At 38.8% G+C, this 15,016-nt stretch overlaps 1 protein-coding gene across 1 annotated transcript; it reads left to right on the top strand.

The window, feature by feature from the left end:
• The first annotated feature begins 210 nt into the window (after nt 1-210).
• LOC117295514 (protein AF-9-like) lies at nt 211-10,727 on the top strand. Its single transcript, XM_033778205.1, has 5 exons — nt 211-351; nt 1,526-1,703; nt 2,603-2,829; nt 3,410-3,607; nt 5,842-10,727. The coding sequence occupies exons 1-5, from the start codon at nt 340-342 to the stop codon at nt 7,351-7,353; spliced, it is 2,127 nt and encodes a 708-aa protein (XP_033634096.1). The 5' UTR covers nt 211-339; the 3' UTR covers nt 7,354-10,727.
• The last annotated feature ends 4,289 nt before the right edge of the window (nt 10,728-15,016 follow it).

The following is a 15,016-nucleotide window of genomic DNA, read 5'->3' as shown; positions in this document are numbered from 1 at the left end:
GCAGTTTAAAATTAGATTTATTATTAATACCGTTATCAACTCCATTCTCATCTTTCGGGAACAACAGGAAGTAGTTTCAACTGAAAAATACACGAATTATACTAGGACAAACAATCAAATGCATCTTAAAATAAGAAAATAGTGTACGTAAAATAGTATCTAACATAATTCACATTATTTTTTTACATGCATTGTGGGATATTTCACGTTCGCCATTTTGACGCCTGGTGATATTTTTTACTCGGGAGACGATGATGATACGACTCAAGAATTCAAGTTTTTGAAGGAATTTGTGGCATTCAAGTTTTCAAAGTGAATGTATTCACAGTCAGCAAAAAGATGACTACACAGGTAATTATATTGACTCGAAGTTTTTAAGTAACAACTTGTCATTTTGTTAATAAATTTCGCGTGTGTGACTACGTAAGTGACGGAGGAGGTCTGAGCAAAGAAGTTGAGCGTAATAAATTTGTCTTCGTAGAATTGGTTGCTCCTTAGTCATTAGTAGTGTGTAAATTAACCTTGACCGTATCGGAGCGTATTGTTGCACTTTTCTCGTGACGTATTTTGGGGGGATTGTAATTATGAGGAGGTAAACGTGCCAATCGCCACATTTGCTCCTGTTTTTGTTGAGTTGGGAGAGAAATTATATTCATTCATCGAAATAATCAATCCATAAATTAAGCCTTTTGAAATAACCTAACCTGCCTCTCTCTATGATTTTGCTGATTGCCAAAGTCTGTGTACCGTCTTACTGTACTGCGAATACACCATTGTAGTATATATTGTACATCTATAGACATGAGGGAATCCTGACAATCGGATGGAGCATAATAAATGGAAGAATACAATTCAATTTGTTGGCTGTTCCCATTGCCTTTTTGGATGTGGCCTTTTTCCCTTCGAAAGTCTAATGCTTTTTTTATTTGTGTATTTAATATTTATAATTTATTATGATGATCAATATGATATGATGGATATAGTAATATATGAAACCGTAAATCAAAATGTTATCATTTTTAATATTATTAACATATTAATATTAAATGCTTTGTAAAAAAGTCACACCGCTCCTCGACGAGTGTCTGTGAATAAGGCATACATGTAGTTAATACCGATGCCTTATTTGTGCGTTCGCTTTTATGTTTGTGCTGTGTGCCAGAAGTGTTTTTTTTTTTTTTTTTTTTTTTTTTTTATTGATAAAAATAAAGAATTTGTTAAAGATGAACCTGAGCCTGTGTACATTTTGCGCTAAGTTGCTGAACAAACTGTGATAATCCTAACTCTGACTCACTGGTCACATCCCTAAGTCACCCATCTATATGGATATTATTGCATCTGCACACATCTACTCCTAGATCTATGAGGTTCTTTCCGCTATCGTCATATGTAGAGATGATATCGGAACGAAGCTCATTCAAGTACTGCACCCCCTCCTTCTCGCTAATTGACTGGGATTTAAAATGTAGAGTTCTGAGTAATATTAATGACATTGATTCTTTGTGTTCGGTTTTTTTCCACCCAGAGTGTCCAGGTAAAACTGGAGCTTGGCCATCGAGCCAACATCCGAGATAAACGGACTCCGCAAGGTTTCACCCATGACTGGCTCGTGTTTGTCCGAGGGCCGGAGGGAAGCAACATCCAGCATTTTGTTGATAAGGTGGTGTTTCAACTCCATGAAAGCTTCCCGAAGCCAAGGAGAGGTAATTCAGTTGCTCAGGCCAAAGCCTCATTGTATGAAAATAATTGTACCAACAAACTTGCTGGTGTAAGCACAGAAGTGTAAAACTCTTTCGGGATAAGTGTGGTTCTGAGACGAACTGATGATGGTCTCAGAATCAATTATCCCAAAAGAGTTATGGCCGAGTAAAAAATGAAACGTGTTTAATGTTCCCGCCCGCTTCCTTTTTTAAATATTTTTTATATGAAGAAAGGGTTATTTAAACGATCTCAGCTTAAACAATCTGAATGTCTGGTCTGAATGTCTTTTCCAAAATGTTTCATTTATGTATTGTGTGTTTGAGCAGTAGAAAAAAACAATTCTGGATATTAGAAAGAATGGCGGCCATCCTGAAATAAAAAATAAAAAGCCCCTCCTTCCTTTTTTTGAGAAACCCGGACGCTAAACATGTTTCTTTTTATACGCGGCCTATTATATTTTTGCTTGTACCCACACGTATGTAAAGCTTGTCTTATGATCCACACCATGAAAAGTACAAAACATAAACACCAAAATGATGTTAATCAAGTTAGTATAAACACATTCAAAGTACCTTTTACATGTACCAGCATGTTTCGCCTAAGCTTGCTTCATCACACCTGTATGCTTCATTTTTGAAAAGGGTACATGTAAGGGCACCTAGGCATTTTCTCCTCGGTAAAGGGCACCCTATGAGGAAACTGTAAATGTCTACTGGAGCCTTTCAAGGGCATCAAGGCAATGACCCGGGGTGGCGATGCAGCATTTAGTCCCAGATTGCTCCGAAGTAGAAATATCCTTTGAGAACTCTAACGTTGCCACGCACCATGCATGCTTCAAATCCACTTTCCTTACAATTGCATTTGTGTGTTTATTTTTAAACTCTTATTTGTTTTACTCCAGTTGTGAAGGAGCCCCCCTACGAGGTTTCTGAATGTGGTTACGCCGGCTTCCTCATGACGATTGAGGTTCATTTCCGCTCCAAGGAGGAACCTAAGAAGGTCATCCTGAACTATGACCTCTTCCTGAACACAGAGCAACAGCCGCCGGTCAACCACATCCGATGTGAGAAGCTCACCTTCCACAATCCGACAGAGGACTTCAGGAGGAAACTACTCAAAGCAGGCGGGGTAAATATTTTCTTGAATAGACTCATTAGGAATGTCCAATATGTCCATTTTACCAATTTCAATAGTATATGGATGAAAGATGGAAAGTTCTCATTTGTTTCATAATCGTTTTTCTGTTTATTATTTTTTTTTTTAAATGGGTACCTGTGAGGGCAGAGATGGTTTTGTAAATAATTAGCTTGGAGTCAGTAACTCACAGCATCGGCTTCCCAGGGAGCTGAGATGGTTTAGGGAACAAAATTTATGTCCCAGTGACCAGCCATCGATTTCGCCAAACTCATCCTAACTTAGGATTTACCTTAGGACGGGTTAAGTTCCCTATTCTGAAGATGTAGGACACACTAAACCGATTCTAAGTTAGAACGGGTTACTCGTCCTAACTCGAGACACATGTACACGTACATGTAGGATTAATCCTAGCGTTCCATGAAATAGGGCGCAGGGCCGTTGGGCTGTGATGAAGCGTAATAAAAATCAATTACTGTTATTATTCTTAAATGGAGTTGAAGTATCAGGTCTGACTTCAGGCGTGATTGTTTTACAGACATTTGGTTCTCCTTTGTTCCTTTGTGTGTATTAGGTCGGTGTGTTGCCCACAGACCCGGGCGTCCCCACCTCGCCAACCGCTCCAAGCTTGCCCATCACCGAAGGAGGCTTCGGAGGGAAGCCCCTACCGCCATCCTTTACAGACCCGTCCCTATTTGCCAAGGGTAAGCCCCAAGCAGCTGCATCCAGTCTACAGACCACCACCAAGAAATACAAGACACAAGGGTCCAAGGTAAGCAGTGAGGTGTTTCATCAGTATAGACCTTTATTACGGAGTGGTCATCTTGATTTTGCTCAGTTCCAACTCATTGTAACCAAACTGAGGCTGGACGAAATACATGTAATAGTCTGGTGCCATGGGCAATGAATGTTAGCATTCATTACTGTTATTGGAAACAGGGAACATGACCAAGATGGTGACAGCATGATAAAGGTCTATAGGCGAACAGACATGACGGAGCTCAAATTGTTGGTTTTTTTTTGTTTGGGGGGGATCCACAAGACTCAAACGTAGTCCCACATACCTTGCAGCAAATACTGTATGTTAACCCTCCTACTGATACACCAATTCAAAACCATTCAAAATTCACTTACGTTTACAACCCCATCGTTTTTTGTACACACATGGCAGTACCATTTGAGCAGAGTTGATGATAAGCTGTACTACCACTTAAAACCATTCAGATGGTTTCAGCTGTGCATACACTGTACCTGACTGCATTACCATAGCCGAATGATTTCAGATGGTCAGCAAGCTGTTTAACAAATCCTATAGTGTCTATGGCATAGTGTATGGTAACCTCGTAGCCAATGACAGATTGGTCACCCCCACACCGCCTGGTATCACTCAGTCATGACATACACGTAGTGGGATCCTTAATGCACCACTTAAAACAATCCTCATAGGATTCTGTACCAGCTGCACCACCATTCAAAACCATGTGGGGAACCAACTTAGTGCACAGCTAAATACATTTCAAAACCATTCACTTGAATGGTTTCAAATGGTGTATCAACTTGTTACAAAAAAGCTCCGATTGTAGGAGGGTTAAAGCACATTGAGTGTCACTGAGTGACTGATATGTGCTCTATACAAAGAAGCTTCTACTATTGATGTATTATGGCTTGTAATCCTAAAATGCTTGCTGGACCAGAAGTTGTTTAAAGATACTGGACACTATTGGTAATTGTCAAAGACCAGTCTTCTTTTTTAGTGTATCTCAACATATGCATGAAATAACAAACCTGTGAAAATTTGAGCTCAATCAGTTGTCAAAGTTGCGAGATAATAATGAAAGAAAAAACACCCTTGTCACACAAAGTTGTGTGCTTTCAGATGCTTGATTTCGAGACCTCAAATTCTAAATCTGAGGTCTCGAAATCAAATCCGTGGAAAATTACTTCCTACTCGAAAACTACACCACTTCAGAGGGAGCCGTTCCTCACAATGTTGGATACTATCAACCTCTCCCTATTAATCGTCATAAAGTAAGGTTTTATGCTAATAATTATTTTGAGTCCACTGCCTTTAACAAGACCAGAATTGAAATGTCAAAAAAAAATACATATCCACGGAGCAATTAAGCTTTGAACTGTTTGAAATCAAACTCTTTGCAGTACTCATCATAATTAAAAGAGATTTAATAGACGAATTTATTCAAATCAAAATTTAAAGCAAAAAAAGACCCTCAAGTTGGCCAGATTTTCCCAGTCATGAGTTTAACGGCCCGATGCTAAAATCACTGGCCTTGGGCCCTGCGGTCCATCTTAAATTTCTAGTCCAGACCAATCTGTTAGTAACATTGCTTTTGTTTAGTATGATCTTCATTCCTGCTTGTGTACAATGTACATGTGGCTTGCAGGATTGTATTAAAGTCATTAGACACTTTCGGTACAATAAAATAAAATAAAAAGTTCACAGATTTACAAATAACTTACAGGGTTTACGGAAGGTAATGGTGAAAGACTTCTCTAGAAATATTATTCCATGAAATGCTTTACTTTTTGAGAAAACATTAAAACAATATCAATTAGCGATAGCGAGAACTACAAATTAATTTTGAACACATGTCATGACACGAGGAAACGTGCGGAAACAAGGGTGGATTTCCCCGTTATTTTCTCCCGACTCCGATGACCGATTGAGCCTAAATTTTCACTGGTGTGTTATTTTATAGAGAAGTTGTGATACACGAAGTGTGGGCCTTGGACAATACTGTTTACCGAAAGTGTCCAATGGCTTTAAGGGTCAAACTGATACGTGTTTTTTTTTATTGTGATTTTTGGGTTGAACAAAGAATTGACTAGAGTGGGATTGGAACCAACGACCTCCAGGTTAACAAATGGCAAATCTTCACAATGAGGTAGTGATGTTGGCCAAAAGTTGTAATGCAATGTTTGAAATGTACAATCACTGATTTTACTCATCAGTTTCTTTTTCTATCTCTTCATACTATACACTGTCAGGATGGCAACAAGAGCTCGACCAAGCCTGTGAAAGAGCACAAGGAAGGTAAAACTGCATCCAAAGAGCCCAAGACATCCTCGAAGGAGCCCAAGACAAGTTCGAAGGAGCCTAAAACGGGGTCTAAGGAACCTAAGAGCAGCTTCAAGGAGCCAAAACTTGGCTCCAAGGAACCAAAGCCTAGTTCCAAAGAGCCCAAAACGGGATCCAAAGAGCCCAAGTCCAGCAGCATAAAGGAACCCAAATCTAGTAGCAAAGACACAAAAACTACCTCGAAGGAGGCTAAACTTAGTTCCAAAGAGCCCAAACCAAGCTCAAAAGAGCTTAAGACTAGCCCAAAGACAACCTCGAAAGACCCCACAAAGACAAAAACAAGCGGAAAACGACCCGCCTCTACCTCACCAGCTCCTTCAGCCTCTTCTCAGGACTCGGCTAAGAAGCGTAAACGTAGCACCACCAAGGATAAAGACTCTAGCGATAGGGTACCTCCTGAAAAAAGTAGCAGCGGGAAACCATCTCCCGCGGAGAAGGGTTCCTCGGGTGACAAGCCCAAGTCGAAAGAGAAATCCAGTAAGCCCAAAGTAACAAAATCGTCCTCAGTAAGCCGCAGTGATGCTGGCCTTTTTAAACCTGAAATCGCTATTGCCAGAAAGCCTCCTAAGTTATTGCCAGTTGACGTCCTGAAGGATTTGCCACCTTTTGAGGACGAGTTGAGTACGGGGGAAGGAGGGGATCCTCATAGTCCGAGCTCTAGCATCAGCTTCTCTTCGTTACCCAGAGGAGGAGGTGGGGTGCTGAACACCCTCATGGCGGAGCTCGCCGACGAGAACGATGACGATTATGACGAGCCAGACATTGACCTGCGTTATCATAAGTCACCCTCGCCAGCTCCGCTTCAACAACCGCCCAGTAACCACTCAGTATCATCTAATGAACAAGACTATGTTAAATTCACACCTACCCCTCCTCCTCCTCCTCCTCCTCCTCCACCGATCCAAGTAGAGAAGCCTAAAAACAGTCAGAAATCTAGTGGGAGTAAGAAGAATAACTCAAGTAACACCTCCAAGAAAGGGAGCTATGCCAGTAAGGCGGAGCGGAAGTCGAAAAGTAACGACGGCAAAAAGAAGAGCGGCGATGTGAAACAAAAGAACCAGAACAGCAAACCCAAAAGCTCGGAGGGGAAGCAGAAGAGCTCCGAGAGCAAGTCCAAAGCGGCTGACGCTAAGCTGTCAAAGCAGTCGGACGGCAGACAGAAGACCATCGATTCCAAGCCCAAGATCACCAAAACCAAGCAGGGTGACTCTAAATTTCCAAAGAGTTACCTCAGTGACTTGATATCGCTTCATCAGAAGCTCAGTAGTTTACAGAACAGAGATCAGCTCCAGAGAGTGGTCGATCTTATCGAGGAGACGGGACTCTTTCAAGTGACGGACGCTACCTTCGATTTTGATCTGTGCTCGCTGGATCAGACCACCTTAACAAAGCTGCAGGATTGCGTGATGTTGGCTACATAGTAAAACCCTTCCACCCACCTTGATTTTCCCTGCAGTAGACCTCGTCGAGGGGCATGATGCCATACAGTATATTTGTTTAAGATCCAGGCAAGTACCATTTGAAATATCAACTCATTTGTGTTTTAGGTCAACTCGGATAAACAAGATCTATAAAGTCTTTTTTGAAAAAGTGTTCTGGCCACTAAAGGCCGGTTTATAGTCGGTCGCGCGATAGAAATCTTGACGCGCGATCCAAAAAAGACACAGCTTTTAGGCCTTACAATGACTATAAACTGTGTCGGGCGTCGAAATTTCCATCGCGCAACCGACTATAAACCGGCTTTTAAGCCACTATGTTTAAAACTTGTATGTGGAGGGAAAGAGTGAAGAACTTTCTTATGGTATATATAATGACCTTCCATTCAGATAAATGTTTAGTGAACCAAAACTCGAAGAAAGGTGTTTTGTATGATAGACAAATCAGTCATTGTTGCATTCCATGAGTTCGACTGATTCAGAGTGAAGACTTTTTTTCACAAAAAAAACCCCAACTCAAATCGCTAAATGAGAAATCTCAAAAGTTGTACTTTATGTCCAGTTACTACATTCAAAATAAAAATCAGATGAAGAATTTTAATGACTAGACTTCTAAGTTCTAGTCAGTTTAATTAATTTTTTTTGTATTCCCCCCCCCCAAAAAAAACAAACACTTTTTTGGGGTGTGTTTTTAATAAGACAACTCAAAATTACAAAAGTAAAAAAAAAAATAACATGTAGCAGTTACAAACTGCTTACTGGTCTAAATTACTTTTGGTATAAAGGTCAAACTTGTGAATGGTCTCTCAGTTTGACTCTCGATGAGCCTTTTGAAGGCTACATTAATCATTAAGAAAGACTGCCAGGATCAAAATATTTATTAAATAGCATCCCCTCCGCTAATTAGGAAATCTGAATCGGATGATTGCAGGCCAGGGCCAGGTCTTGGCCTTGGTGCCCCTTCAAAAGTTTATCACTGTTTTTTAAGATTTTCCAATGGACGTGCCCTTTGCAAAATGAAAATGATCTTGCCCTTTCAAAGATGAAATTCCAGGCCTGGATTGCGTCCGACAACTTGAAAAAGCTTTCATTTTGTGCAAGCACCAATGTCCATGTGAATCGGCCACAAAACTTCCTGTATTTCCCAAAATCCATTTGTGCTGCTATGAAAAATAACTTTTGTTTGAAAAGGAACGAAAAAGGAAATCCCAAACGATAAACATACAAAACATCACAGGTATTTGAAAAAGCCTACACAAGCTCAATTTTGTATTGCTTGCTTGCAAGCTCAATGTGTGTACAGAAAAAAAACTGTTTTAAGTTATTTACATGGTAAATTAATACTTAAGACTTGTTTGCTTTACTTTATATATATTTTTTTCATTTGTTTTTGTAAAATTGCAAGAAATTGTTCTTTTTTTATTGGAAAATGTGGATCCCGCGGTTTGTCAAGAGATTTTTATGACATGAGAAAAATGAAACCTCAATGCATAAACTGGTAAAATGCAGGATATATTTTTAAAATATTTAGTATTTTGCAGTGAAAGGACAACAAAGCAAGTCCATATTTTCATACATTTTCTTTTTCTTTCTGAAACCGTATAATCTTAAATATTTCTGTTAAATCCAAGGATCCACAAACTCTGTTTTTAAAATAAATAACTGTGCCAAAATGATGTTATGATATTGACTTAACTGTAAAAAAAAAATAATGATAAAACAAATCATGGAGATAAATATTTTAAAAAAGGGTTTGTTGTTCACACTTAAAAGCACTTGGTATAAATCATTTTTAAACAAAACAAAAGTAAATGCGCAAGTCCGTGGTTAATGAAAATGAGGCTCTTCTGCTTTCCAGAAAGTAATTTTTGTAAACGTTTTTTTTATGTACATGTACATGTATTTATTAATTTATTTATTAGTACATTTGTAAATATCTTCTTGAACAGAAGGATTAGCTAATCATATTGACACTTGATGCTATTTATGATGCGTTTGCCAAACCACGTCTCGTGCACCGGCCTCGGCTTACAGGCTCTATCTGCCTGTTTGAGCTTTGTACCGGAAGAAGCTCATGTTTTCAAAATAACTAAATGGAGCATAAGCCAGGGCCCAAGCTAATGCCCTGGTTTCGAAAATGCCCTTTGTTTCAGATTGATTGAAACTGATATTTATTTTTGCATTTATTTATTTTGTTTAGTTATTTATTGGTATTTTATTATTTTTTATTTTTGACTGTCTTTTGAGAAAAGTCAAAATTGATTTGTATTGACCCCTTGCATAAGACGTCAAAAGCCCCAAACGGAGCTCTCAATGATGTCAACCAAAGACTTTTCATTGCCTGCAAGAATCGTGAGTGGCGCGTACAGGCAAGCACATTTCCATCGTTTGGCCTCTGCAATGGTGGCTCATGCAAGGGGTATTAGGCCTTTCCGAATTGGTGGCTACATCCCCTACGACTAGATTTCCGCGTTTTCATGCGTTGAAATATAGGACGTCCATAGCAATGAACTTAGCTACGGTGGTAGTCGTTGCTGAAGCCGCCAATTCGGATACAGCCTCACAAACAGCTGCACCTATTTATTGTTTTGGGCTGGGCCACGATGGCCAATGCAAGGGGTTTACTTGGATGTTGGGCATGTTTATTGGTTTTTTTTGTCCTGTTTGTTTGCTTGTTTCTATCTTTTGCAAGCATTGGCATCTATCTACACGTTTTTTTGTTGTTGAAATGCTAAGCACTAAACTAATGCAAGGTGCACACTATGTGGATTAGACCTTTATCACGATCTGGCCATCTTGATTTGACTCCATTCCAACTCATTGTAACCAAACTGAGGCTGGACAAAATTATAGTCTGGAGCCATGTTTGCGCAATGAATGTTAGCATACATTACTGTTATTGGGAACATGGAACAGGTACATGACCAAGATGGTGCCAGTGTGATAAAGGCCTATTATAGACCAATGAGCATTGCTGGACCATCCTCTTTTTCCTCTTCCATTGGAAATCATTGGGCCTTTTCGAAACCTCAGTCTGGGCTCTGGCTTGGGCTCCTTCAGCGAGGTTGGAACAGTGTATATTTTTTTGTGTGTAACCAACATAATAAAAGAGCCTGGAGCCTGAGCCTAAACCCTGGTTTGGAAAAAACTCACTTTGGTCACAACACAGGGGGTTGAAGGAAAGAGTCTGGTCCTTTGTGGTGGAATAAAAGGTATCAGTGTATATGAATGTGATTGTACACGGGGAACTTGATAAAAATGGTGGCAACATGATACAGATCAAGAGGGCTTTAAAGAAACACGTTGACTTGGATCGGACGAGTTGGTCTATAAAAAGCATTTGAAACCGTTTGTTATGAAATATGGTTAGAAAGATGTTTTAAAAGTAGAATATAATGATCCACACAAGTATCACTCAAAGTTGCGCGGTTTTCTTTTTACGTCGCGAACTATCACGGTCGGCCATTTATGCGAGTCAAAATTTTGACTCCCATAAATGGCCGACCGTGTCATTGGACGAGGTAACAAGAAAAAAATGTCGAGGCAAATTTGTGTAGATCATTGTATTATACTTTTACATCATCTTTCTAACCATATACATTTTATAACAAACGGTCACAAAATGCTTTTCAAAGACCAACTCGACCGATCCAAGGCAATGTGTTCCTTTAAATGGGACAGCCTTTTGATTGAAATGGCACTACTGGTTTCAAAGATCTACGTACGTATCAATTGTTTTATATGGCTACTGACTTCCTTCCATTTGCTTATTTCAGTGACAATATATCAGGTTTCTTTTACATGTATCTCTTCAGCTAATTTATTTTTGTTCAATTGGACCAAGAACTGGAGTAAACGATTTCCTGTTACGAGAGAAATGATTCCCACAATTAGGGTAATGAAACTCGTACTGAGAGAAATGTGGAAATGCTTTACGTTTAGTTGCCGTCGTTTTCCGGAATGATCGAAATCAAGAAAAGCAGTCGAAAACTGATATATTGAAAGAGATGATGTATAACTTTTAAGTTATACATCATCTCTTTCAATATAAACATAGATCTTAAAAGATCTATGTTTTTGTCTTACAGTTTCATTACCCTAATTGCGGGAATCATTTTTCTCATACAAGTCAGATTGTTAAAGGCACTGGACGCTATTGGTAGTTACTCATAATAATTGTTGGCAAAGAAACTTACTTGGTAATGAGCAATGGAGAGCTGTTGATAGTACACATTATTGTGAGAAAGGCTCCCTTTGAAGTGTCGTAGAAAAGGGCAAAGTGCAACAAGGCCAGGGTGTTTCTTACTTTCTTCATTCTCTTGCAACTTCGATGACCAATTAAGTCCAAATTGTCACAGATTTGTCTTTATGCATGTTAGGATACACCAGGTGAGATTACTAGTCTTTAATAATAAGTCCAAAAGGGTCAACAAAACTATTATTCAAATTATTCAGGCTTAAGGTCCCCCAACCTACCCACTCTTATACCTAGCCCCACCCTCACCCATCCCCCCCCCATCCCTTTACTCCTTGGTTTTAGTTCACATCTGAAGAGTGCTCTCAGGTTTCATACTGACATCGATTTGGATTTTTAAAATATTGTGTAGAATGTGTGTAATTAAAAACGTGTGCTCTTTTTTCGATAGTTTACACTTTTGTGTTCATTGTTTGCTATCCACTTGAGAAATGCTTTGCCCAAAGAGCGACAAGACATTGTAATGTCGCCATTTAAAAAAAGAAACGGTGTTTGAAGATCTGGGCCCAAGTTCATATTAAGCCTGTAAGCACAAACAGCTTTAAACAGGTTACCAGCTAGAGTCACACAGAGTTATCAATGCTGCGACTGGTACCCCTGTCATTGTTTGCTTAGCCAAGAAATTTGCTAAGCAGAGTGTTCTGCTTAACAGATCTATGAAACGGTGCCCTGGGCCCAATTTTGTTAGCCTTTTGAGATAAGATGGACACACAATAGGGGTGTACTGTTTGGTTTGGGTATATTATACAGACAGATTCACACAAACCTTAATACAATGGAGTGTCCACCATTATCTCAAACGCTTATAGTCGAGTTCTCAAAGGCTATGTACTCCACAAGAAATTTGTTGTAGAAAGTCTAATGGAAGTTTTTAACGGAAAAAGGAAAGATCAAACTTCAAGGGGATGAATGTTTGAGAAGGTGCACTGGGTCTTTCCAACCCTGCTTGCCACCCCTAGCTGTGCCATCCATGCCCACAATAGACCTTTACGGTGTGACCTTGATTTTACTCCATTCCAACTCAATCTAACCAAACTGAGGCTGGATGAAATAATAGTCTGGTGTCATGTTTGCGCAATCAATGTTAGTATTCATTACTGTTTATGTAACCAGGGAACATGACCAAGATGGTGACAGCGTGATAAAGGTATTTAGCAATCGGCCCTACATGATTGTTTACCTAGTAACTGTGGCTCTGTTCTAATTTTCAACAATTTTGACATTTCATTTTCGTACTAAGATGCCAATGTCAAAAATTAGTGAAGAGCCCCAATATAAGGGTCTGCCCTACATGTATGTTTGCCTGTGTCCTGATGTTACCAACAACTACCCCATTATTAGTAAAAAGGGTTGCGGTAGCATCATGTAATGATACTCTCTTAATCAGTTGGGGTGGTTCACTGGGTGGTTGTGAAAAGATCCATGGATTAAGGAACCACCTCATTTTCAGAACCACCCCCAACTCATTTAGAGATTATCTTTACATGTTTGTTACCGCAAACCCTTACTCTATCGTATTTCCACAAGTTTCAAAGTATACGTTAGCCCATTATTTATGTTACAACTAGCCCACGATTGCTTTTTATCAATGTACACATTTTGCTTGGGAAGATGTGATACGTTAATAGTGCTGCTGCAAGGTATTAAGGTGCTTTGGATACAACACAGTATCAAGAGCTTGTTGACTCTAATATTTAGACGAAACTCTCGTGTGTGTTTTTTTGTAATTGTTGCGTCAAGTTTGTGCAATGAAACTCTGTAATAGAATTTATGTTAGCTTACTATCACTAACTTCAGACCAGCATTATCTTGCACTTTTTTTTATATTTATCAGAACATATTATGTATTTCCATTATGAACAGTTGTTTAACTGGATTGTATGATATTAAAGAACGACTTGAAACGATTTTATGATGATTTGTGTTGTTTACAGACAGTGTTTTTTGTGTATGTGTTGGTTTAAATATTATTGGCAAGTGACAGAACAAAACATTTCCGCATGAAAAGGGACAAGTTGCCTTCGGATTTGGAACCCTTGTGCCGATTTTAAAGTTGTCACATTAAAGGCAGTGGACACAATTGGTAATTACTGAAAATAATTATTAGCATAAAACCTTACTTGATTACGAGTAATGGGGAGAGGTTGATGGTATAAAACATTGTGAGAAACGGCTCCCTCTGAAGTGAAGTAGTTTCCGAGAAAGAAGTAATATTCCACGAATTTTGATTTCGAGACCTCAGAATTAGAGTTTGAGGTCTCAAAATCAAGTATCTGAAACCACATAACTTCGTGTGGCAAGGTTGTTGTTTTTTCGTTCATATCTCGCATTGACCAATTGAGCTTGGTTATTTTATGCATATGTTGAGATACACCAAGTGATAAGACTGGTATTTGACAATTACCAATAGTGTCCAGTGTCTTTAAGGCCAATACACATTTTTTGTGTACTGATTTTAAAGTTGACACATAAGCTCTTAAATAAGCAAGCCTCTGTATACTGATGCCTATCTATAAACCTGTTTGTTATAAGTTGACTTTTGGAACTTGTTTATAAGTATTGGTAGTTAAAAAAAAACAGGGCCAAAGGGTCACTATACGCCTCTCTTAATATTATGTTTGACGTCATAAATCTAATACCCAACATGAGGCTATGGGCGCTATATCACTATATGCGTCCATCGCCTCGTTTTGAGTAAGCATTGTGACATACCTCATGTATAATAGTTAAGAGAGGCGTCACATTTGTATAGAGTCAAGCATACACTAGGGCTCACAACAAATATAATTACAACCTTGTCATTTGGGCTAAAATTAGATAGAATTGCAAGAGACAAGCCTTGCATTTTTGATGAAATTAGGCTAAAATCAGATAACTCGCAGGGGGTAAGCCTCGCATTGTTTATGAATTCGGGCTGAAATCAGATAAAATCGCAAGGGGTAAGCCTTGCATTTTGGACTTAAAAAAAGATAAAATCGCAAGGGTTTAGCCTTGCAATTTTTATGAAACTGGGCTAAAATCAGTTAAAATCGCAAGATTTATGCCTTGCATTTTGGATTAAATTAGGCTAGAATCACATAAAATCGCAATGGTAAAGCCTTGCATTTTTAGTGAAATTGGGCTAAAATCAGACAAAATTGCAAGGGGTAAGCCTTGCATTTTGGATGAAATTGAGCTAAAAAAGATAAAATCGCAAATAAGCCTTGCAATTTTTATGAAATTAGGCTAAAATCAGATAAAATCGCAAGGGGTAAGCCTTGCTTTTTTTGTGAAATTGGGCTAAAATCAGTTAAAATTGCAAAATTTAAGACTTGCATTTTTGGACGAAATTGGGCAAAAAAAAAGATAAAATCGCATTTTTGATGAAGTTGTTATAAAATCAGTTTAAATCAG

Source organism: Asterias rubens, chromosome 10, assembly GCF_902459465.1.
Source record: "Asterias rubens chromosome 10, eAstRub1.3, whole genome shotgun sequence".
NCBI lineage: Eukaryota > Metazoa > Echinodermata > Asteroidea > Forcipulatida > Asteriidae > Asterias > Asterias rubens.
The sequence above is the reverse complement of the archived record's forward strand: the minus strand, read 5'-3'. Positions and strand labels throughout refer to the sequence as shown.